Source organism: Elgaria multicarinata, chromosome 11, assembly GCF_023053635.1.
Source record: "Elgaria multicarinata webbii isolate HBS135686 ecotype San Diego chromosome 11, rElgMul1.1.pri, whole genome shotgun sequence".
Classification (NCBI taxonomy): Eukaryota; Metazoa; Chordata; class Lepidosauria; order Squamata; family Anguidae; genus Elgaria; species Elgaria multicarinata.
In genome coordinates, this window is record NC_086181.1 from 34655614 (window position 1) to 34681805 (window position 26192).

The 26192-nt window shown below is 47.3% G+C and overlaps 1 protein-coding gene across 1 annotated transcript; it reads left to right on the forward strand.

Annotated features, from left to right (window-relative positions):
* The first annotated feature begins 759 nt into the window (after positions 1-759).
* PRSS53 (serine protease 53) lies at positions 760-22490 on the forward strand. The gene is given in 13 exon segments (XM_063136912.1): positions 760-793; positions 796-878; positions 880-1012; positions 8017-8043; positions 8912-9080; positions 10927-11207; positions 12086-12252; positions 13347-13563; positions 14502-14652; positions 16116-16415; positions 18125-18269; positions 20839-21070; positions 22471-22490. Coding segments are annotated over 13 exon segments (1959 nt in total).
* The last annotated feature ends 3702 nt before the right edge of the window (positions 22491-26192 follow it).

The window sequence follows — 26192 nt, forward strand, 5'->3', positions numbered from 1 at the left end:
ATTCACTTCAATGGGTCTGCTCTAAATATGACTAAATCTAGGTTTAATCCAATGTTTCATTATAGTTTTTGTAAGCCTTCTCAGATGGGATATAATTCTGCGTGGGAATGCATGAATGAGTAATCTGAAAATGTGGAATATCCTACTACCTACAATTTGGAAACAGTTTTTAGATTGCTCATGAATTAAATTGTGGGGAAGCTTTTTCATCATAAATTCGGTGGGCTTGATCTGGCTAGCGGACAGCTGTTTGAGCATCCCTGTCTGAATGCATGAACAACCAAGAATCGTGTGACATGCTTGGCCGTGTGACTAATCCAAATCTAGGATTTGACAAAAGAACATTATTGTACATTGTTAATCCAATTTTTTTATTTTTTTATTTTTTTATTGTGACTTTAATGGTTAGAGAAAACTCATTTTGTTTGGAAAAATGTGTACAAAAGTTGTTTCTCTACTCATTGTTCTATCTCCTCCACTTTTTCACTTCATGTGAAAAAGGACTGTCTTAATCCATCATTATTTAATAATGTATTAGTTTTATTTTAATAATGTTTTAGTTTTATATGTTTTAATCAGTTTTATGTATTTTGTACTCAATGTTGTTTCCCACCTTGATCCAGATGGAGAGGCAGGTAAGAAATAAATAATTTTAAAATTATTATTACTGTTATTGTGTCAAGGAAAAAGATGCCTTACGTTAAATTTTGCCTTTCTGCCTGGTCAGCAGGACCGATGTTATCAATAACCTATGAAAGCATGCAGAGTTCCACAGGAATCAAGATGACTAACTCTGCTTACACAGTCAGAAAAATGCCACATTGTGTAAGACTGATGAGGTGTGGTGGGGCGGGGTGACCCGAAGTGCCTCCTCCCGCTTCAGGGCCTGGGATGTATATAAAATTCATGGGCTGCAGGGAGCAGGCAGAGACGAGAAGAAGACCTACAAGGATGGAAGGACAGATGAGAAGATTTGCCAGCATCGGACTGCTTTTGCTGTTGGTCCTTATGGGTGAGTCTCTTGGCACACTGGCACAGCAAGTGGGTGGTCGGGTGAGGATGGATCCAGGATTGGACACGTTCATAGGTTTGTAGGGATCGGTGGAGATGTGCCTTCAGCTCTCCAAGAATGGATGGATGAAGAGTGTCAGGGCAAGGACAAAAGCCAGGATGGAAGCTAGACAGATAGAGAAAGATGAAGTCAGTTCTAGTCCATGAAAGCTTTTTTTTTTGCTGCCATAGTAGACACGTCAATTTTTTAAGGTGTCACAAGATTCTCATTAAATTAAGGCAACTCTACCCCTCTGGGAACAGGTAGACAGGAAGGCGTATGATGGACAAAATATAGACAGGATGGATGAGCAAGCTAAAGGCTTTCTATGATGGGCAAGGGATGGACAGAGAGACATTTGAGACATACACACAGACAGAAAAATAAATAAATAGGAAGTGGGGAGAGAATATGGACAGATGCAGTGCTTTATCCACACAGCGAGAGACACTGGGGCTTAAACTCAGGAGATCTGTCACTTTTATCAGGAAAGTTATGGCTGTACCGATCACAGGAATGCACTGTGCCTGCGCTCATTGACGATCTTATCTTCTGGCAACACCTGGGTATAAAGCAAGCCAGTCTCAGCCGATGCCTGGTTTCAGAAACTAGGTTTCAGGCTGTTTCGGGAAGGGTCCAGAGGCCCAACACGAACCCGCCGCAATTAAGCCCCAAAGCTATTGCCTTCCTTGTCTGTGCTGTGAATTTGGGTACAACCTGCAATAGGATATCCTGTAAATTCCGTTCTAAAGCCTTTTGAACAGGATCAGCAATGTCTGGAAGAGGTGCCAGTGGGGGCTTCTAAGAGTCAATGTACACCAGTGATTTAATGTGTGTGGGGGGAGCAGTTTGAGGCCCTTTGAGACACGTGATGTTATCACCAGTACACAGCCAACCATCAGCTTCCCTCTTGAAAAGCTGTGTTTCCTGAAAATCCTTTTAGTCCATATTTTTCACTTAAAGCAGCTCTCAGGCGGTTCCACAGTTAAATCCTGGGTGTGCGGAGGGATGGGGGCAGTGACACAGCTGTGACGTGGCAGTGCTGCGGTCAAGGGATGGGGGCGTCCCTTCGTTCTGCCCATTCACTCTTTCTTCCCATCGGCACGACTCTCACAAGTCAGAGTAACTAGCCTGCCTTTCTGATTCATAAAGCCACTACAGCGCTCTTCCTAGCCTCCACAATTGCACAGTCTCCCCCACGGAGATGATCTGGTCCATGTTTCTCCTTCGTAAAAGCGCTGCAGCGCTATTCCTAGCCTACAGAATAGCGCAGTGGTCACTTTCGCCAGGCAGAGAGTAGCTAGCCTGCTGTTTTCATCCATAAAGCCTCTAGTATTGCAAAGTAAATGGCTTTCCCAGTTAGAGTAGCTAGCCTGCAGTTCTCATTCATGGGAATGCAGCAGCAGCAGCAGCAGGGAGCTAGGAAAGCAGCAGGAAAGAAGCCTCTCCCATTCTCAAGCCCATTCACACAGGCTTGAGAACATTCAGATCTACTCCCAGAGTCCACCCACGGGGTTTTAGTTGCCGTCTACTTCACTTTTCTTGCTTCGGGTGCTGACGGCAGACCAAAGTGATTTCAAGAAAAATCTGGAGATAAACAGGAAGAGCTTCTGATTTCGATTGACATGTAGATTCCTCCTAGGTCAAAGCTGCAGTGTCTGTCATTTTTGGGGAGGGGTGGAATTGAGCCCTGTTTGCAGCTGTCCCCAACCTGGAGCAACCTCCATCACCCCCAGGCAGCGTGAGTTGTAGCCTGACACATCTGGAGGGCACAAAGTTTGGGAAGGATTGAGTTGTGCGAAGGAAGCACTTCCTCTAATCGGTGTGTCGTAACGGAGCTGGCGCAAGGGCAAGTGTAGCAGCTGTGGCTGTTGTGGTGGAGAGATCGTCCGTCCTCTGATTCATGCACCAGAGACAAAAGGGAGAATCCCTAAGACAGTGGGAAGGAAAAGACTGGGGGTGGAGGTGGAGGGACTCCGGCAGCCTGCGCTGCAACTTTTTGTGCTGGTTGGTCCCCTCCAGCGCCAGATCCAGCTGTGTAATTCAAAGCACGCATCTTCCGTTAGTATTCCCGCATTTTATCTAAACTCTTGCCATCTGATAACTATGGTTACCACTCTTCCTCTTCATTGGGCCTGTTGTGTCTTCAACATCTGTCTGACATCCAAAAATTCAACAGATAAACCTTTTCCTAGTATGGAGGCGCAATAATGGTGCTCCATACTGCCCTGTTGAATTTGTCAGGGGACAGCCTCGATCCTCGCTACTATAGGCTGAATCCAGACCAAGTTCATCGCACTTAGTTTCCCATTGAAACCAATGGGACTGAAGTTCATCATGGCTGACTGGATAGCATGAAGTTCCGCCTGAATATAAAACTTCCCACGAATAGGAGTTTCTCCTGCTTAGCGGCCAATTGGATGACTTATATAGGGACAAGCTGGAATCACCCCATCCCACCTCATTTTGTACTGGCCATTATAGATACGGAAGACGGCTACATTATGCCATTAACAAGTATTTAATGGTCAGAAATTCAACAGGTACAGTCTCCACTCACAGGGGGAATATGTTGAATTTCAGCCTTGCTGTGCAGTCATTGAAGGCAACAGAACTTCTTTCAGGAAAATCAAGAGAGCAAACTTCTCCAAGATGTAGGGCAGATTACCCAATCTCTTCTTCCTATATATGAGGTTCCCCAATCTCTTTTCTCCCCGAAAGCCCCTTGTCAGAAGACGTCTGGGGATGAGGAGAAACCCAAAGTGCTAACCTGGCTTTGTGCCAAACGAATGTGACCCCACCTGGTGTTTTATGAGAGTCCAGACTTTCTTCCTGGAAAAGGTCATGTAGCCAAGGAGGCTGCTCCCCGCCCCCCCCCCCCGCCCCCCCAACGCGGCTTAGCTGTACAACCTGTTTTAAATACCAGAGTTCAGACCAGCAGTGTGGGAAATGCCAATAAAAAAGCCATTCCCCAAACGCATGCAGAGTGCTCTTCCTACTTGTCACGCCCTCTCCGGATCTGGCATTCGGAGGAAGGGCGTTTAGGCTTTCTGCTTTTAAAAATTTCAGCCCCTGGAGTCAAAGGTGGTGTAGCTCAGACCCTCCAGAACAGCCTTCCTCAACCTGGGGCGCTCCAGATGTGTTGGATTACAACTCCCAGAATGCCCCAGCGCTGGCTGGGGCATTCTGGGAGATGCAGTCCAACACATCTGGAGTGCCCCAGGTTGAGGAAGGCTGCTCCAGAACGTTTAGTAAAAAGTCTTGCTAGGGAGGGGTTGCAATTCCAGGATTTTGTTCCAGGGAACAGAACAGGCCCAAGGTGTGGCCAAGGGCGCCAGCTGTCTGCCCTCCTGTACTGAGGCTAATTATGATGAGCGAGTACATTATAGTTTTGTTCCCTTTTGCGATAAGGAACAGGATGATGACTTTTCTATTCTTTCCTTTCTCTCTCTCTCTCACTTTTGACTAAACGTTTGGCACACCTCTGAAAGAACATCAGGCAGGCAACGTACTGACAGAGGAGAAAGGCTTTTTCGTCTCTTTGCGATTCTCTCCATCTTGGCTCAGTTTCAGTTCGGGCTGATGGCACAAACAGCTCCTGCCAGAAAAAATAAATATTACTTAGTGGAAAAATGAGGAGGGGTTCTAATTAAGCTTGGCACCAACATCTGGCACGCTAAGGCAATTGCCAGAGGCCCAGGGCCTTGTAAGGACTCACGAGCACTGACAATTGCCTTGTGGCCTCCACACAGTCAGCCATTTTGATTCATCTCCCAATGTTCTGTAGTGAGACTATAGAAACACAAGAAGCAGCTTTATCTTGAACCAGACCTTGGGTCTATTTAGCTCAATATTGTCGACACTGACTGGCAGTGGGTCTCTGGGATTTCAGGCAGGGTTTTTTCCTCACCCTACCTGGAGATGCCAGGGACCGAACCTGGGGGTTGTCCATATGGCTGTTTACACTGCTGTAAATGTGCACTTTAGAATTTTCAGACAGATGACGCAGCCGCAAATGCGAAGCCACTCAGGGGCAAACCCTGGAAAATCCGCTCCAAAAAAGTCGGGCTGTAAAAAAGCAAAAAAAGCAACAAAAAAACCCACCATAAAAATGGGGGGGGGGGAGAGGAACAGTGCCATTCCTCCCCCTTGCTTTTTTAATTTTATGCTCTAAATCTGCAGAAACAAATATAAATGTGGGAGGACCAGGTAACCCCCAATCTGTTTGGGAGGATCGGGCAACCACCAATCTGAATATGTGGAGCTCCGCAGATTGGGCTGTTTAAAAAAAAAAAAAATTAAGGGGGGAGGGATGCCCCGAATCCTTTCCTCCCCCCACCCCCGGTTTCTTTTTTTTTAAAAAAAAAAACCTTTCAGAGGCGCTGGGCAGGAAAATTCACATTTCCCTTCCTTCCTGTGCAGATGCTGGGAAGGAAGGTAAATGCAGGTGCAAGGTGCCTCCTGGCGCCAAAGCACCTCCATATAGGGGGGGGGGCTGGAAGCTTCTGCAGGCAGTTGCTCTACCACTGGGCTACAGAAGCCAGGCCCTCTATGGCAGCCCACGGCATTGTGGGAAATTAAAATAGCAACTCCCAGCAACATTTGGAGTGTTGCTGCCACTACCAGGTAAACCTGAGGGGCCTCATCCATCTGCGTACGAAGGGGCTCTCTGAAGGGTTTTTTGCCCAGTCACGTCTCAAACCTGGAGCCAGCCCCGGTTCTAATTCCTGAGGAAAACCTGATTTACACATGCCGCTGAGGCAGTCAGGAAGACCCCTGAGGTGGTAGCATATGTACTGCTTCAAGTTACAGATGGGGGAATTAGGAGCACTGCGAGGAACTTAGAAAAATCCAGGTGCGGGCCCATTAGGACACACATCTGCATATAACTTGCCCCCACCTCATATCATACCAAATCAGTGATTCTTGATCAATTACAATTGATTTCTAATTGTGTGGGGGGGGGAATGCAAAATAGAGAGTAGCAGGGAATCATAATTTTAAAGCACCTTGCAAAGACAAAGGAAGCTCATCAGGGTTTTGATTGGACCAGATTGAATCTGTTTCCCTTAAGTGCTAGATTTTTAACCTGCAGGGAGCTGTGTTTGTCTTTTCATCTGGGACAAAGTTAAAACAATGGCACCTCACCCCAACCCCAACCCCACGGCCAGAAGCAGTGCAATCAACTGTATCATTTCAAGAAGGTTTTATACCGTGTCGTTTTACTATGTGCGTAAGACTTAGACCATCTTTGGCAGTGATCCGGATGAAGGATGTTGACCTTGTGTACGTGGCAAACAATTGCAGCCCACTCTGAAGAAGACGGGGATAGGATAATAGTTTCCTCCTGGTTGGGAAACCTTTGCCTGGGTAAAATGTTGCTGCAGGTGTCTGACCTGGGGGCCAGGCATTGAGTCACTGTTTGCTAGAGAGCCTTGTTTACCAGGATTTCCTCTGGTGATTGTGCAAAAGATCATTAAGCTTTAAGGGGCCGGGAAAGGGTGTGCTTTTGGATGGGCGGGGAGAAGTGTCATCAGCCGACCAGCCACATGCCACTGGATCTCCAAAAGTTGTGATATTCAAATTAGGATCAATCCAAATGCAATTTTCATTGCTTCTTTGCCAAGTATTTAAGCAAAGATGAAGTTTTACTCTTTCCGTTTTCATCATCCTTTTTGGTAGAATAACAAATATGGGGGCAGGAAGGGGAATAATGCTACCAGGCTGTTTAAACTTGACTTAGGCCTCATCTACACCATGCAAGATATTGCACTATGAAAGCAGAATATAAAAGGCAGGAGCCGCACCAAGCAGGATATAGTGGTATGAAAGCGGTATATGATATGTGTCAATGGGCCCCAATAGTTGTCAGTGCACTTCAATACCGCTATAAAGCAGTAGTGTGGCTCCTGCCTTTTATATACCGCTTTCATAGTGGAATATCCCGCTTGGTCTAAATGTGCCCATAGTTTAGGACTTCAGGCATGTCAAGATCTAATTCTGCCAGGAAGTGGGGGAAATAAACATAGGGTGACCCTATGAAAAGGAGGACAGGGCTCCTGTATCTTTAACAGTTGCATAGAAAAGGGAATTTCAGCAGGTGGCATTTGTATATATGGAGAACCTGGTGAAATTCCCTCTTCATCACCACAGTTAAAGCTGCAGGAGCTATACTAGAGTGACCAGATTTAAAAGAGGGCAGGGCACCTGCAGCTTTAACTGTTGTGATGAAGAGGGAATTTCACCAGGTTCTCCCTATATACAAATGACACCTGCTGAAATTCCCTTTTCAATACAACTGTTAAAGATACAGGAGCCCTGTCCTCCTTTTCATAGGGTCACCCTAAATAAACAGACTATCCTGGGTTGGCTCTTGTGCTTTTAACTGTAGCTTGATATGTAGGGAAACTTGCCACGGCTTAGCGATTGCTGCTTTTTAAATTGCTGCAGATCAAACGCGGCTGCTCAAAGCGTCCAGCTAAACAGGGCAATTTAAGCAAATGCCCACGGGGTGAATCAGTGTTGTGAGAGCACTGGGATTTGGTGTGATTGCAAGATCCTGGAAACTGCCTTTTGTGCTCTGACTGTGTAGCTCCTACATACGTACGTGTGTGTTCCCCATGATTTATAGATCTGAATTGGGTAATTGCTCAGAATGCAATTTATGCAATTTTTCAATAGAATAAATTTACTCATTCCGCCGCAGGTCGTAAAGCGTAGAGGAATCATATGATATACATACTCATATGGACTAGCCCTGACACTTTCTGGTAAAGGATGGTGGCCTGTGAGGAAAGTAAAATTAACACTACACATGCTGACAACTAGAAACCTGCATTTTCAAAGAATGCCAGCTGAGGGTTGAGTCTGTCTTCGTTCCTGCTGGCTTTGTGTAACAAACAGATAGTGGTTTGCCATACTAGGAAACATACACATTCTCAACTATTGTTTTTCCTTTTGCCTAGGGCTTCATCAAGGATCATCTGCACCAGGTATGTGCCCTGAACTTTTATAGAGTCTTTTGTAAAGCTGATGGACAAGATGTCCCATATTTATAAAGCCACCTCCAAAATGTTTTGCATTACAACAGGGAGCAATAGAGTACTGGTGGGAAAATCCAGGCTTGTGGCTAAATTTAGAGAAAATAGGAAATGTTTTAAGTGTTATGTGTGTTTTTAACTTTGTATAAGTTTTGATTCCCCCCCTCTTTTCTTTTTCTTGTATTGTGTTAAGTTGGTTTTGTTTTGAAAATTAAAAAAAATCTTTAAACCAAAAAAAAAAGGAAATAGGGAATTATGAGTGGGGTGGCAGATAATGGAAATAAAATAATTAATAAATGTTAATTAGGGTGATATAAAAGGGGGACAGGGCTCCAATTGTATAGAAAAGGGGATTTCAGCAGGTGTCATTTGTATCTGGCCCCTAGCATGGCCAGATACAAAAGAGGGCAGGGCTCCTGCAGCTTAAACTGTTGTGATGAAAAGGGAATTCAATGCTGGACGCTTAGGCCTTTTGTCTGTCTAAACGTGCGTTTATTTTATTTTATTTTATTTATTACATTTCTATACCGCCCAATAGCCAGAGCTCTCTGGGCGGTTCACAATGCATAAGATTGTGCCCTTATTAAGGCAAGTGTCCCCAACCTGGTGCCCTCCAGATGTGTTGGAGTACAGCTTTCATTATCATCAGGCAGGGATGAATTAAGGAGTAGTCCCCAGTGAATACAGTGGCACTTGCTTCTGAACAAACATCTATAGGGTTACACTGTACGTCTGTAGTGTAGATGGGTCTTCATAACACCTATTTGTGTAGGAGCTGTGTTTTCTGATCTCCTGACTCTCTCTCTCTCTCTTTCCCCAGCACTAGCATGCGGTCGTCAAAATCCCGTCACCCGGATGGCGGGCGGAACGAATGCCAAGCGTAGCGAGTGGCCGTGGCAAGTCAGCCTCCAGCATAAAGGGAAGCCCTTCTGTGGGGGCAGCCTCATCAACGATCAGTGGGTCCTGACGGCTGCCCACTGCTTTTTTGAGTGAGTGAAGATGGAATGCCTTTTCCCACCCCCCTTGGCACTGGGTCTTAGAGCAGAACCATCCTTCTTCCCTGTTTGCCCTCACACATCCCATCACCCTCTGTTTCTCCCCTGGGGAGGGTTTGGGGGGGAAAGCATCCCATGAACGGTAGAAAGAGGAGCCCTGTGCTGGCCTGAAGAATGAGCAGGCCAGGGGCAGGGATATCTGCGCTAGGAAATATGGCCCTTTTTGGGCTCGCAGGATTTCACACGGCATCCCAAACTCAGCTGGTCTGAGCCAAGCTGCAGTTTTCCCCCCAGAATCCAGGAACCTTTTCCGCTTCTTTTAATTCGCGTAAATAGAAATTTGTGCAAATTGTGGCTGAAATTTGCAAAAAGTATGGCTGAAATTTGCACAGATTATGCAAATAGCAGCTGCAATTTGCACACATTTCATTATTATTATTATTATTATTATTATTATTATTATTATTAAAAACATTTATATCCTGCCCTATATCAATAAGATCTCAGGGCGGCTTATTATTATTATTATTATTATTATTATTATTATAAACTAAAGTCTGCAAACTGGCCCATCTTGATGCAGATTGAGTCCAACCAACTCACAGGAAATTATCTGAACTCTGGAGGGGGCCAAGCGGATGAAAGCTCAGTGAGTTTTCCCCAAATTTCTCCAACATCCCTAGCAGGGGGTCCATACTCAGCTGTTTCCCACTTAGTAGACTTTAGGGCATGAGTGGGCAATCGGTGGCCCTCCAGATGTTTCGAAGAAACAGCAAGAGCGGAAGGCGCTGATATGTCACAAAACAAGAGAGGGAAAAGATCTCAATTGCCTGAAATTTTTTTATTCTGCCCTGCAGATGTTTTTGTCTATTGCTTTTAGCTGTTTACATCATTTTAATTTTTTTGTGTTAAAAAAAATTAGACTGTTTTTGATAAGTTGTACTTTATAATGCTATTTATTTATTTACTTATTGTTGAGGTTTTATGATTGAGGTTTATGGGAGATTTTCTAATTTCATTAGTTATTGCACAGACTAGGCTTATGGCTAATAACTTTGTAGCAGAGTATTACAACGGTTTCTAGCTAAGTCAGCAAAGACACTAATTAAGACTGAGATTTGAATTGGTTTAAACAAACCTTTACTGGCATATAAAAATATAATTTAGTTATGGCAATCACAGATAACAAATACTTACAAACGGTCAGTCAATACAGCTCTGATACATCTCTGAGTGATTCTGATCATTTCTGGTTCACATACATGAAAATACATTTACTTTTATAGACTGTCTGTACAATGATGCAACTGCTTGCAACCCTTAATTGAAGACAATCAGTTTACCAATTATTCAATTATAACACTCAATGTCCAGGTGCGATGTTGACCTTTAAGTTTTCTGCTGAGTCTTCTGATTCTTCCAGCTCCTCAGCATTTAGCAAATCAATGGAAACATAACCAGGATCCTATTCCAGGATTCCAACACTTATTACATTTTTATACCGCCCAATAGCCAAAGCTCTCTGGGCGGTTCACAAAAATTAAACCCATAATAAAACAACAATAAAATAATGCTCTTGTATTTTTATGAATTGTTGTAAACCACCCAGACATCTTCAGCTATGGGGCAGTATAGAAATTGAAAATAACAACAACAACAGCAACACTCCCATGATCCCTCAGCCTTGACTATGTTAGCTTGGACTGATTAGAATTGTAGGCCAAAACATGAGGGCTGCAAGTTGCTGAACCCTGCTCCAGGACTTATCCCGCCCTAAGATACCCTACTTTGTATGAAAGGGAGAAAAATCCTCTCTCTTTTTCATGTTTTCCCCCTCCAGGCTTTCAAATGAAATCTGCCCTGCAGATTGGACTGTGACACTGGGACGGGTGAAACTGACTGGTGGGCAGATGAAAGGGTTGGAGCTCAATATCTCCAAGATCATCCCCCATGAGGACTACGTCGACTTCCTGAAAGGGCACGACATTGCTCTGGTGCGCCTCGCTGAGCCCGTCCGCTACAGCCGTGACATCTCGCCCATCTGCCTGCCTTACGCCAACCACCAGTTCGCCTTTGGGACGCAGTGCTGGCTGAGCGGCTGGGGAGACATCGCCACGGATGGTGAGTGAGAAAGAAACACACACACACACACACCCCGGTTAGAGGGGAGGAACCTGTGGGCCCTTCAGCCATCCAAAATAGATCACGCTGGCTTAGATGGAACAATGGATTCCTATGTTCGTCATCCAGATGGTGGTTTCATTAGACCCGGAGCGTCTGATTTAGGGCACCCAGGAGGGCCTAGCAGGATAAAATGATCAGGGGGGCAGCCAAAACGATTAAGGGGTACCAGCATCTGCTGTACGAGGAAAGGATAAAGCATTTGCATGGTGCATTTCTTTAGTTTAGAAAAGAAGAAGAGAACTGAAGTCGCAATCTTGTGCGTGATAAAACGTCCTGCAACTCTGTATTACCCAGCCAGTAATTTAAAAAAAAAGTCTCCACTTAGCCTAGAAAGAGCACAATGTAGGCCCCGGGCAAGCCTCTCTAGGAAGCTCATTCCACAACCGGGGTGCCACAGCAGAAAAGGCCCTCTTCTTGGATGTTCCCTGCCTCCGTTCCATTGGCAGGGGCTCTCAAAGAAGGAGGGCTGAAGCTGATCTTAGGGTCCAGGCAGGGACATCTGGGAGGAGACGATAAGCAGGCAAATGATCAAGCTCAAAGGTTTCAATCCAGTATGGGATCAGGCCAAGGCAGGAGGGGCCAGCTGATACGTCTGGCTTCACTCCCTTACTCTGGAAGGAGATGGGATCAGAGTGGGAGCTGGTGGGCCGCAGGAAATAGCCTGGGAACAGCAGATGCTGCAGTGCTGCTATAGCTAAGCAAGTGTAGACCTGGTCAGTTCTCTGGGTGAGAGGCCATGAGGAGCCCCGTATAAGTCTCTTTGTCCACCTGTGGGTCCATCTGTATGTTTCATCTCCTCTTCTCCTGCCTTCCAGTCACCCTGCCGAACCCCATGACCCTCCAGGAGATGCCCATGGACCTCCTGACCATCGACACCTGCAATTGCATTTACAGCAACCTACGAAACAGGAGAATTGTCAACCCTGCCCTGCCTGGCATGGTCTGTGCCTTGACTCCCAGCCGCGAGAGAGGGCCTTGCAAGGTCAGCAAAAGATGGGTGTGGAACTGTCGAGGGAGGGGTGTCTTGCTGAGAATACAGGCCCTCTCCTCCCCCATGCAGGATTGGATGAAAGTGTTGGTTTTTAAAGCATGCTTCTAGCCCATATGGAGGCAGATATGAGTCTGGGTGCTTCTGAGCTAAGATGAAACCTTAGACTCCAGAGGGCAGTTGGGCAAGGTTTCCAGTGGTGAAAAGCTGGTGATTTATTTATTATTTATTACATTTATACACTGCCCCATAGCCAAAGCTCTGTGCCCCCTCTCTGGGGGCACTATATATGTCCACCCCATCACTGCCTGGCTGGGACTGGCAAAGCACAAAACAGTCAGAGAGAACGATGATTATAATGCTGCAATCCTATGGACATTGGAGCAGAAATTAGTCCTGTTGGATTTAGGAGGTTTCACAGTAAGAGCGCAGAGCAGCAGAGACGTGTGTTGTCTGCCTTCTACGTTTGCAAGTAGACTTAGTATTGCAAAGACGTCAGTGAAGGCAAATCGACACTCCCACAAGGTGGCCAAGGTGCGACTCCTCACCAAGGCCTAATCTACACCAAGCAGGATATTCCACTATGAAAGTGGTATGAAAGTGGTATATAAAAGGCAGGAGCCACACTACTGCTTTAGAGCGGTATGGGCCAATTGATACATAGAATCATAGAATAGTTGAGTTGGAAGGGGCCTATAAGGCCATCGAGTCCAACCCCCTGCTCAATGCAGGAATTCACCTTGTAGCTTCCCTGACAGATGCCTGTCCAGCTGCCTCTTGAATACCTCTAGGGTGGGAGAGCCCACAACTGCCCTAGGTCATTGGTTCCATTGTCATACTGCTCTAACAGTCAGGGAGTTTTTTCTGATGTCCAGAGGGATTGTGGCTTCCTGTAACTTGAGCCCATGTATCTCTTTCATACCGCTATATCCTGCTTGGTGTGGCTCCTGCCTCTTGTATACTACTTTCATAGTGCAATATCCTGCTTGGTGTAGATGAGGCCCAAGTCAAACTGTTTACCGAAAGGAAGTTCTGGGATATACACGACACAGTATATGGGTGATTTAAATCTTTCCTTCCCACCCCAGGGTGATTCAGGGGGCCCTCTGGTTTGCCTGGAGAACGGCCAATGGTTCCAGGCAGGGATTATGAGCTTCGCCATGGGCTGTGGCCAGTTCTACGGACCCACCATCCTGACCGAGACAAAATCTTACACCGGCTGGATCCAGCGTCACGTCAAAGACGCCGCCTTCGCCGATCAAATTGGGCCCCGGCCCAGCACCACCGACAAGGACATATGCACAGGTATGGCTCTTTCTCCAGGATGATTGTGGATGCCTTATTTTGCAGCCTACGTGTCCAAAACAAGTTTCTTGCTGCAAGTTTCTTTTTGCCGTTTCCTTATCTTTTTACCGCCTCCTTCCCTCGACCTCCTTGGCCACGCCATAGATTTGTTTAAAGCAGGGGTGTTGAACCTATTTCTGTCCAATGGCTGAATTGAATGGCAAAGAGGTTCTTTCTGGTCCTGAAGGCAAAAGGGGCAGGGCAAAAAATATCAGCGTATTTGTAGTGGACAGCCACTACTCATGGATGGTTTAATTGGTTTTCCTGCACATTGCAGAGGGTAGGACTAGATGATCTTTGTGGTCCCTTCCAACTCAACAATTCTATGATTCTATGAAAAATACCAGCATATTTTTAGCTTAAAGTTCTTACTGCCAGGAAGAGAGCATTAGGAGAGGCATTTCAGCCTTTGAGAATGAAGGAAAAGCCGTGCAAAAGCCAGGAAGCCACCAAATGATTGGCAGTTGGGAAGAAGGGGGTGTGGCCATCTGGGGCACCTCAAGAGGGCCAGTTTAGGATTCCACGCAGGCCACATCTGGCCCATGGGCCGGACATTCAACACCCCTGTTATAGAGGCATCATAGTGTTGGCAATTTTATTTTTGGTCCCTGTCCTTAAGTTCCTAATGTTGAACCCCAGAACCTCTTATTTTAGAAATTAAGCACTCTTCTGCCCCAGGTTCATTTCTAGCAATTCCACAACAACATCACCTGGAGGGGAAGGATGAACAGACATCCAGTTGGGCAGGGGAAGGCCTCCGAGGCAAATCCCTTCTCGTCCTTTGAAGCTTGATAGGGTTTGGCTCTCGCCCTAATCTTTTGGGGTGGGGGGAGGCAACTTGGCGTCTTTGCAGACATGTTGGGAGTTGGCACCATTTCACACGTTGCACTGGTTTTCAGGATGTGGGGTGATGAAGCAGGACGCGGCTGGCCATGGGGCTGACGGCCTTTGGCCTTGGTACGTGAGCCTGCGGTACGAGGGCAAGCATGTCTGCGGAGGCACCTTAATCGCGGAGGACTGGATTGTGACCGCTGCACAGTGCTTCATTGGGTGAGTAGAGAGTGGATGGGCGGGGCTTCCCTTGCCTTGTGGCCTCTGGGTGGGGGAATGAGGCATGCTGGGTAACAGCAGGAAGAAAGTCAACAGGAGAGGCTTTCTCCATCCCCACACTGAGAAAAGCCTCAGTGATTGAATTTCCATCTGCCCCACCGCTGTTAAACGCATGGCACATCTGCCGACCAAAAGGCACAGCACCTTCTGGATGAGTGCTAAACAACTGAGCCCCACTGAGTGACACAGACCAGCTTCTGCATGGTTTTGGGGTATCTCCTTTTTGAGTCCAGTGGCTGAGGCTGTGAAGTAGCTAAGAGGCTGAACTATGAAATGAGGAGTCTCTGCTTCAAATCACTTCTCTGCTGGGTGTTTTGCATTAGGGGGTGCTAAGCAAGCCACAGCCTCTCAGCCATTCCCCCCCCCTCCATTGGCAGGATGAGGATAAAGTGGCCTACCTTTCCTGGTTGTTGTAAGAATTACAAGAAGGAAACACTTTTGAAGTGCTTTGAAAACTCTGAAATGCTGTGTTGTTATAGCTAAGTGCACTCTGGAGTCCTGGCTCCCAGAACGCTTTATTCTGGCCTGCCAGACCTCCCTTTGTGTGCTAAAATAAAACACACACGTGCACACATACACAAGCACACCGTCCGGAACACGTGGCTTAGGTCCCTGCTCTCTGAAGGGCACATTCTCCCAGACGAGCCTGTCCATGTTTTAAGATCTTCCGGGCAGGCTCTTCTCTCAGTCCTATCACCATCTGAGGCCTCCTTAGCGGGGCCTTCTCGTTGGTGGCTCCCTGCCAAGAGAGTCTAGCTTTGCTCTCTCGTCGCCATTCTTCCACTGGCAGGCAAAGGCGTTTCTGTCCAGGCAGGCCTGCAGTGCGGTCTCTTGCTGAAACCCCTCACCCCCCCTCCCATTGGATTAGGTGCTGTTTATTTCTTTTATTGTTGTGCTTTTCATTTGTTCGTTTTCATGAAGGTTTTCATTTACTTTTTTGTTTTAATCTTGGTCTTATCGTTACCCACCTTGAGCACCATTTCTTGGCGGAAAAGCGGAATATGGATCAAATGAATGAATGCGAGGAAAAGCAGAGTTTTGCAACCCAAGTCCATGATTCAAACTGAGCCCAGTTGTACACATTTGCTTCTTTTACTTCCTTCCTTCTTTTTTTTGCATCCGAGAGCCAGTGTGGTGTAGTGGCTAGAGTGTCAGACTGGGAGTCGGGAGATCCGGGTTCTAGTCCCCACTTGGCCATGGAAGCTCACTGGGTAACTTTAGGCCAGTCACACACTCTCAGCCCAACCTACCTCACAGGGTGGTTGTTGTGAGGATAAAGTGGAGAGGAGAAGGAGGATTATGTATGCCGCCTTGGGTTCCTTGCAGGAAAAAAGGCGGGATATAAATGCAATAATAAATAAATAAATAAAATAAATAAATTCCTCCCGTGTCACATTTTGCAGGCGCCAGGAAACTGAGGGCTGGGAGGTGCTGCTGGGTGAGCAGCTGGAACGAGGGGAACAAAAATGGAAAGAGAACAGAACACTCCAGAGGATCATCCTTCACGGCGCCTACGTCAACATGACGGAGGGTTACGACATCGCCATGGCGAAGCTGGCCCGCCCCGTGGTGTTTGGCGACAACATCCATACCATCTGCACCCCATACTCCACCCACAAACTCCCGTTTGGCTCCACCTGTTGGACCCGTGGACGGAGGATTGGTAGGTTGGCGAGAGGGAGGAGGAGGAGGAGGAGGAGGAGGTCGTATGTTTCTTTTGTCTTCTGGGCAGTGGAGTCTGGTGGCTCTGAGGTCAGTGGGGCCGTGCATCCGCTCTGGGTTCCAGTTTGAACCAGTGGACTCTGACTGAAGCACCTTGAAGAGCTCCTTTAGAGTTCTGACTGAAACCTGGAGTGGATGCACCACCCCACTGACATTGGAGTCACCAGCCCCTGCTGACCTCAGGCTTGTGGGGTCTGCTTTGGCCTTTTAGTAGAACCTGGAGATCATCCCCCAATCAGAACGAGGTGCAAAATAGTGGCGGAGAGAGGCGGAGTCAGACGCAAAATGGCGGCCCAAGGGGTGGAGCTCATTCCCCTCCATGAACCATATACCAAGGTGACGTGTATATACGAGTACAAATCTACCTTGGATTGTACGACAGGGAAGAGATTCTAGTGGCTGACTTTATGGGGAGCAGCATCGGATCATGTCGGGCCCCGCCTGGTCTCCAAAGTGGTTCAGCCCAGGCGCAGCTCTGCCACCTCACAGGCAACGTGGCCTCAATCTTAGCCTGGCCCACTGTGGGGCTGCTTTGAGGAGGAAATAGGGGTAGGGGGCAAGATGGACCCTTCCGGCCCTGAAGGTCAACTGCTAATATGTGAACCACCCAGAGAGCTTCGGCTATGGGGCAGTATATAAATGCAATAAATAAAATAAATGCAATAAATAATACGTTCTGTCGCCAGAACCATTTCCTCCTTGCAGCTCCCTTGCCTTGGAGACACCGACTTGAGCTGGGTTAGAAGCAGCTAGTCCTATTCAAGGGGAGGGTCTCCAATCCCTGCTCCACAGTCTATAGCAAAGGCAGGCAACCTCCAGATGTTTTGGACTGCAACTCCCATCAGCCCCTACCAGATTAGTCAGTCGTCAGGCATTTATGGGCATTGGGCCTGTTCAGACAACATGCTAAGTCATGGTTAGGCCGAAAAGCCTTTTGCAGCAAATAGTTAGTGACTGTGTTTAAACCATGGTTAGGCAGCCACCATGGTTAGGAAGGGTTCAAACGACGTGCTAATCCATAATGTTTAGCTTAAAATGCTCAACAACCATGGTTCAGCATGTCATCTGAACAGGGTCACTGTAGGCCAAAACGTCTGGAGGCACTGGTGTGCTTACCCATGGTCTCTACGGAACATGGTCTAGCCCTTGCTGTTTTGGGGGTTTCAGTAAAGGGAATCTATGGCTTTCTCAGGAGATCATAGGACTAAATGATGCATAGCTCTACTTGCAGCCTGCCAATAAGGGAGTTTCAAATGCAGCTGTGTGACCCTGAGCAAGGCATACCACAAGTGAAGAGCAAGTTTGACCCGAGATCAAATAACTTCAGGTCGCTCGAGTGAGCGAGCCAATCAATATGAATTCAAGAGAAGTCCATTGCTTTCTCTTTCCTTTCCTCCCTGCTTCAGGATTGTTAGGCAGCTTTACCTTGGAGGTACATACCCACCTAGTTCTACCTCTGGTGGTTTAGCCAGTTCCAAGTACGTGCAGATTTCTGCCCCTGGGTTTTGTGAGCCTATACCCACTTTACCCAGCATTCTGTCTCCAGTTGTGGAGGTCCCTGATGCTATGGAGGGGAGAGCTTAGGGGGTAGGAGGAGGAGGTGGGATTCATAGCAGGATTTGAAGCAAAGCTCCCACCCTTAATCAACACCGCCTTTCCATCTCTTCCTAGACGGGACCAACCCCCCAAGTCCTCTGCGTGGCGTGGAGGTAAAACTCGTCAGCTCCAAGAACTGTAACTGCACGTATGACAAGATCAGCAATCCTGGGAGTGAGATCCCCATCACCTCTCAGATGGTGTGTGCCACACCCTCTAAAAGCACCATGCGCTGTGAGGTAAGCAATCCCGACCTTTCAGGTTAGGGGCATTTTCAAACAGATACATGGTTCAGAAGCGGGATTATGGTTCTAAAATGGAATGGGCCAATATGGGTGGGGACTTGAGGCTAAACATCCAAATAGCCTTCACTAACGCAGGGCCCGATCCACCAGGTTGTTCTCTATCAGCCGTTAGATAGAGGCTGATAGAGAACGGCTGCATTTCTCAGCCGTTTTGCTGCAGCGCAAAACTTTCAGCCCATGCTTTTGTCGCTACGTCATCCTCTCTAGAATGGGGGTGAGCTGAGGCCCAAAAGACAGAGTTGGTTGCTTCTTTGTGTATTACTTTAATCTGTTTTTGGATTTCCCACCGTTTGTAACAAATAGTGTTTTTGCTAAGCGCTGGGATGTCTCAGGTTGTTTTTGATGTTCCCACATTCTCCTGCACAGGTGCCACTGAAATGAGCAATAGTGGGAGCACATCTTCTTGCATGACTCGTTAGTTTAGGTGGGGTTTGTGCAGGAGAATTTCCCGGTCAATTGCACCCATGGTCCCATCTGTTCATCTCCTGCTCAGGTGAACTTAATGGTGCCCAGTTATGCCCACTGTGGACAGCCTCACAGGGAATCAGGGCAGGTAAAAGCATTGCTGGCGCGTGCTCTGGCCGACAGTTGATGCAGGTGTGACATTGTCCGGCTAGAACCGACACATAAGCGGTCAGTTCCCCTGGGCAGTGCAATGTCGGCAGACTAAACACAGGCAGGGCTTTTCTCATGAACAGGGACATTGCAGCTTGGGGTTTTCCTGTTCACCCAAAAAAGGAATTAAAATGCATTGGATCTGGACTTTTCATTCACCTAAGGAGGAAAAATAGCTTCACCTAAATACTGCTGGGTTTATGAACTGAGTTGGAGACAAGCCATTTTCCCCATCAATTTCTCCCATCTTACCTTTGGAGGGAATTCTTTTTGGGGAGGAGAGGCGTCCTACTTCAGGGCAAGTGGCCGTCGGCTTTGCAGTGTGGCTTTGGGGGCGTGGCAGTACCACCCCAGCTGCCCATTCAATGGGTGCTGGGCAAAAAGGGAAACCCAGAGAGGGGGCACGTCACTCTCCCCTCAAGGCCTGCCCACCCTTTTCCCCTTCTAACGTGCAAATGGAGATACAGCTCTTAGCTGGCCTAAAGGAAAAGATGAATCATCAGAAAAAGCTTCTCCATCTCCAGCCCTGTAGAGCTGTCCACATCTGATGTGGTGCTGAAATGCTCAAGGAAAAATAGACGCTTTCATAGAATCATAGAATAGCAGAGTTGGAAGGGGCCTACAAGGCCATCAAGTCCAACCCCCTGCTCAATGCAGGAATCCACCCTAAAGAATCCCTGACAGATGGTTGTCCAGCTGCCTCTTGAAGGCCTGTAGTGTGGGTAACTCCATAGGTAACTGATTCCATTGTGGTACTGCTTTAACAGTGAGGAAGTTTTTCCTGATGTCCAGCTGGAATCTGGCTTCCTGTAACTTGAGCCTGTTATTCCATGTCCTGCACTCTGGGAGGATCGAGAAGAGATCCTGGCCCTCCTCTGTGTGACAACCTTTTAAGTATTTGAAGAGTGCTATCATGTCTCCCCTCAATCTTCTCTTCTCTAGGCTAAACATGCCCAGTTCTTTCAGTCTCTCTTCATAGGGCTTTGTTTCCATACCCCTGGTCATCCTGGTTGCCCTCCTCTGAACACACTTTCTTTCTAGCTGTATCCAGCTTTACACTCGGAAGCAACCAGCTATTTCCCCATAGTTGATGAAGTCCCATTGAGGAACTTACTGATTCTTTCTGTCATTCCTCCTTGCTCCCACCCCTCACCTAATGTCTCCACATACCACCTGCTAGGTCCCAGTCCAGTGGACAGAGCTCAGGAGCCCAGATTCCAAAGTGGAATTGAGCCAGGAGAGTCCACAGTCCCGCTTAAATCCATGGCTGGACTCCCCTTGAAGACTGGGAGCTGGGACTGAGCGGTTTTGGCTCTGGTCCGTCCTTCCTCTAAGCCACCCTTCCAGATGTATTGGACTACATCTCCCAGTATTCTTCACCATTTGGCTGGGGCTGATGGGAGTTGCAGTCCAGAACACTGGGATGGGCATCGGGTTGGGGAAGGCTGCTCTAAGCCAATGGAACCCCCAAATGCTCCAAAACGATTCTTGGGAACTAGGATCTGTCTTCAATATTGTTAGAACCACAAGAATCCACCTTCCCAGCTAGAGCGAACATTGTATGGAGCACCACTGATAGATGCTCATCTGAGCAAAAACTGGCTTCATTAGGACTTTACATACAGATCTTGTCTTGATCCTATATTTATAACTACGTACAACTCAGTGGCCCTGAGTAGCTTCTGTTAGTATTAAATACTTCCCTTGAAGAAGGGCCAGATAGCCCAGTTGTGTTGGGTTTTGGATATCGGTCCCTTGTGACTACTTCATTACCTGTGCCCTTATGTGTATGTTTAAGGCCTTGCACCTGGTTTTGGTGACATCACACCCTTCCCTCTTTGGCTCCTCTTGCACCGAGAGAATCATCTTTTCCTCCTTGGACTTTTAGGAAGGCATCGGGGAGCCCCTCGTTTGCAACCATCATGGGAAGTGGTTCTTGGCAGGCATCGCCAGCTTTGGAAAGGGCTGCGGGACCTTGGTCCGTCCAGGAGTTTACACAGAAGTCAGTTCCTATGAGGAGTGGATCATACCCCTTGCCTGGTCTGCTTATTATGGCGTGCAAGAGCCTCCCCTTCCGGTGCTCAGAGAAGAAGACAGCTGCCGGAATGCGGCGCTCCCAGGTAAGGGGCAGCAGTGCTCAAAGCGTGGACACCCTTGCAATGGGAGAGTCACGGGATCCATAGGGACCTTTCAGCACAATTCACAACCCTGGAAGCAGTGTGGCTGTCCGGCTGTAACATGCCCCCCATGCACACACTCATCCTCCTGATCTCGGATTCCCAATGGATATACAGACGGGCAGGTTCAAAGGCTTCAATTCAGCTGCAGCAGCCACGCCCACGGGCATCCTTCTCCAACCTGGTGCCTTCAAGGAGTGTGGGACAAAGCGATCTGGGGATGCTGGGAGTTGTAGTTCAATGCATCTGGAGGGCATCATGTTGGAGATGGATGCCCCGAGACTGTCTCTCTCAAACCAAAAACCACTTGCTCATACTGCTGCATTTTTCATCCCTTTAATGTTCAGTTTTGCAAATGTGATCCCATTATTAACAAAATTCCCCATGATACCTTCAAGATGGAGGCTGGGCTGTTTGTTCTCAGCTTGACCAGGTCCATCCAGTGAGTTTCATGGCTGAGGAATGGATTAGAATCGGCATTTTCTGAGTCTAAAGCCAGCATTTCTCCACTAAACCACATTGGGTGTTTCTCAGACCGAAGGATGAGGTCCTGGCGCTCAGACTCGGAAGGAACATACTGGATGCCTTCCTGGACCCTTTATAGCTGGAAGGGGCTCCTGGGTTGTGCTGATTCATTATATAGTAGCAGATAGACCTGGTTTTGTACCAGTTGGCGTAGGCCTGCGTTCGATACAGAGAAGGCTTTAATCAAGCTCCCACAGCTCTGCCCACCCCATGTGAGTGGAGCCATATCATCTGGCATCCCTAGGCATGTCCCCTGCCATGGGGGGTGGGAGGGATGCCCTACAGCATGAGGGAGTGGGCAGGCATATAACTGCCCCTGGCCCTGCTGATCTCCCTCGCTTCAAACTATATTGAATGCAAAGCTACGTGCTGCCACTGTGGATGCAGATGTTACTGCAGGCTTCGACCATACGGACATATATAAATTAATTAAAATTAATTAATGCAATTTCAAAACAAAATACCTCAAAGGTGCACACCCCTAGGGTCCCCTTATTATGTATGCCAGGCTTCAAATGTCTAGGTTTTACAGCCCTGGTGCTACAGTGTGTGTGGACGAACGGACAGACACACCTCCTCTTTTATTATTATATCTACACCCTACCTTATTCCCTGATTGTCAGGACAGCTGATGAGAATGTCTCCCATGTCTCTCTCTTTCCCTGACCCCGAAGGCCTTGCATTCTAAACCCCACAGACTTCTTCCCAACCTCTCCATGCCCCCAGCCTGAAATACATGGCTTCCGTTTCAGTAGAGGCCTTCTCCTAAACCATATGGTTAAGTACGCTTTGCTCAGCGTTTTTGTTTTGTTTTGCAGGAGCCTGGCAGCTGGAGTAAGACGGACAAGGACGGAAGGGCCATACCGGACCTGGATCAGACCTAATTTGGTGGCATTGAAAACTTGGTGGGCTCCTGCTCTTCTCTCCTCAACCCCAATGAAAAGATCTTTGGATGGACAGCATTGCTGGTTTGCATCATGCCTCTGCCTCTGGGGAGATGCGCTGTTCATGGCTACCAGTCTGATCCCTCTCTGATATGATCTCAGACCAATTTAGAGGATGCCGTGGGGTGTTTCTGGAGTTCACCTGTCGTATCTGGATGCCACACCCTCCAGACCAGAGCACAGGAGGAGGGGTGGAGAAAAACCTAGCAGGGTGTGACCTGCTTCTCAGGTTATTTCCCCTCTGTCCCATTTTACAGACAGGTAAACTGAGGGGCATAGGCCAGTCTGGTGCTCAGCCAGCATAGGTGCGCCTTGGATCCATTCCTCTTTGAGTCTACCTCAAGCGTACACTGTGAAGGATGAAATGAAACGAATGTATGAGAAAACCTCACTACGCCCATATCCTGTCTGCTGCAATGGGGAAAGAAACAGCTTGAAGACCCTTGCCTAGGGCTGCTGCTCGTCTGAGTTGCTATCAAAAATACGTTGGGACTGAGCCTTTATTCATGAATTGCTGAAGAGACCTCCTTGTGTCCTGCAAGCATAGATAAGTGTTCCAGTCACTATTGGAAATCTCTTTCAAAAGAAACAGAACTTGCACAGTCCAACTTACCCGCTATTGTAAAGGAGAGATGGACCTCAGTTCAAATTTCTCCAGTAATTAAGAGTGTTTTGTTCTGTTTATTTAAATAGTCTGCATGGATTGAGGGCCATGAGTAGCAAATTTCAGCTTTGTGGATCATGTGGAATTACCCTAACAATTTAACCCCCATCAGCCAATCCCAAGAATTTATATGTAATCATAATGCTCTTATAGAGGGTTTTAGTTTCTCAACAAATCCCTTAAATTAGACAGGCTGAGGCCCCGATCCTATGACCCCGGGGGCAGCATCCCAGGGGCCAGAGGAGACACTGGACTTCCCCCTCCGAGGTCAGAGGTAGTGTTCTGACCTCACAGTAGGAGATCCAGTCTAGATCCCTTCACAACCCCCATGGATTTTTCTGTGTCTGTTCCCATTCTGCTGTTGGAGAGGGAAATGGATGAAGATCCCAGGCATGGCCAAAGCAGGGAAGGGATCAAAGATATCCAGAGCTCTCCCGGTCCCTCATGACGCTCCACCCACCCACCCAACACAAGAAAACCTTTTTACAAGCCCTGGAGCTGGTCTAATTATTTCCCGTGGGAGGGAAAGAGTTTTTTTTAAAAAAAAAAAAGCTGGAGGGAGCAGTGGAGGCTGGTGGCTACAGTATCAGTGGGGTGGTGAATCTGCTCCAGATTTCAGTCAGAAATACTCAGGACGCTAGAGGAGCTATCCAAGGTGAGCACAGACCACCCTGCTGACATCAGATCCACCAGCCTCCACTGGGAGGGAGATTGGTGAATGCAGAATTTAGGAAATGTTGGTAGTGTTCTGGGACGATAGGGTTGCCTTGCCCAGGGACATAACTTGCCCAGGGGTTCCTTAGATAAACTAGGCCTCCTGCATCCAAGCTCCATGTTCTAGTTGATGCACCACTGTGGCTCTCTTTGAGCCTCAGTGAATGGTTACGAATTGATCTTAGCTTTAGGAGCCAAACATGGGTGGGTAAGACCTGGAATCTCGGCCTTTTCTGGTGAATGAATTGTGTCCAAGCTAATTTTTCTTACATTTAGAATCATAAAACTGACATGGTTATGTATGTATTTATTTTAATATTGCGTTGTACAAAGCAAATGAACCTACCTGGATACTACATCTGGGGTCTTCTTCCACGCAAGGTTCAGAAGGTGGCAACCAGGGAGAGGGCCTTCTCAGTGGTGGCACCCTGACTTTGGAATGAGCTCCCCACTGAGGCCCGCCTGGTGCCAAGACTGCCATCTCTTTGAAGCCAGGTTAGGGCTGCCTTGTACTCCCAGGCATTTAATGCCATGTGATGGGGGCACTTACATCAGCTGTCTTTGAACATGTCTTGTTATTGAAATTGTGTACTGAAATTGTTTTTAGCTATTTAAATTGTTTTAAATTTTGTATGCCAATGCTTTTTAACTATATTTTATTATGATATGATATTATCAGATGTTGTGTAGTGTTTATCATGTTGTGGTTTCCACTTTATTTATTTTTTGTAAGTTGTTGTGAACTGCCCAGAAAGCCTCAGCTGTGGGGTAGTAGAGAAATAATAATAATAACAACAACAACAACAAATAATTATTTGAAGAAACCTGATGTTCTCAAGAAATCAACTGATATGCCTGGGCAGATAACACTACTATTGCAGTCCATATAGTCGTGAAAGATTAGACTGGAAGGTAGCAAAGTGGACACACAGCAGTCAAGGAATTCTCTCCGCCGGGGGAAATGCAGCACTCTTTTTAGACAGGTGCTGGAAACTTTTATTCTTGAAGATATTGTATGACTGATTTCTTTCCTAGTTTTAATGCTGCTGGTTTTTAAAATCTATCTATTTATATTTGATCTATCTGACATTGTATATTTATTATTTGCAAGCGTGGGATATAATTTAAATAAAGCAAGCAAGCAAGTCCGATGGTCGTCTGTGGCACAACAGCAAAAAAAAACACAGACACCACATCGCCTGTTCCCAAAATCTTTAACCCACAGCATGTATCCACCGCAAAAACGTATTAGCGGGATGACGGATGATCTTAGCGGTGGTCTGCACATGTTTGGATACTTCAAACTCTATTTAAAGAACAATAGAATTTGGGGTGGGGGGGATGGAAAGAGCCAGACGCCGCCATTTCTTAACCACCTGCTTTAGTGTGAAGTTTAGGCTCCCAAAGTTTGGACCGACTACAGATTTTTGCCATTTTGTTCAGAAACAATCTTTAGTGGCCCTGAAACATAAGCAATCATTGTCTTAAAGAAGGAAAGGAACCTCTCGTGCAAGCACTGAGTCATTACTGACTCTTGGAGGGACGCCAGCTTTCGCTGACGTTTTCTTGGCAGGCCTTATAGTGGGGTGGTTTGCCGTTGCCTTCCCCGGCCGTTATTACCTTTCCCCCAGCTAGCTGGGTACTCATTTTACCGACCTCGGGAGGATGGAAGTCTGAGTCGACCCGAGCCGGCTGCCTGAAACCAGCTTCCGCTGGGATCGAACTCAGGCCGTGGGGAGAGTTTCAGCTGCAGAAACTGCTGCTTTACCGCTCTACGCCACACAAGGCTCACAATGATTGTCTTAGATGTAACCTAATGAGACATCAAAATGATTGCTTCTATACTGTTGAAGCAGGGTATTTAGGGAACTCTGGGAAACTTGAACAACCTTACGGCGGTGAACTCTTTGGCATGTTCTTCCGCTCAGGGAACCTGCGAGCTTTTAATGCATCCAAAAGCTTTGGGTGCTCAGGGGGCGGAGAGGTGGCCGTGGGTACTGCTGGCGGTAGGAATGGGGAGCCTAAAGCCCAGTGTTGCAATCTGGCCCTCCTGGGGGGGGGGGGCAGATGGCCCCACCCCTTCCCCACAACAGCCAATCATTTCGTAGTCTCCCTGGTTTTGCACAATTTCTTCCCCATTCTAAAATGGTGAAATGCCTCTCCTAAGGCTTTAGCTATTGGCAGTAAGAGGTTTATGCTACAATAGGCTGGCATTTTT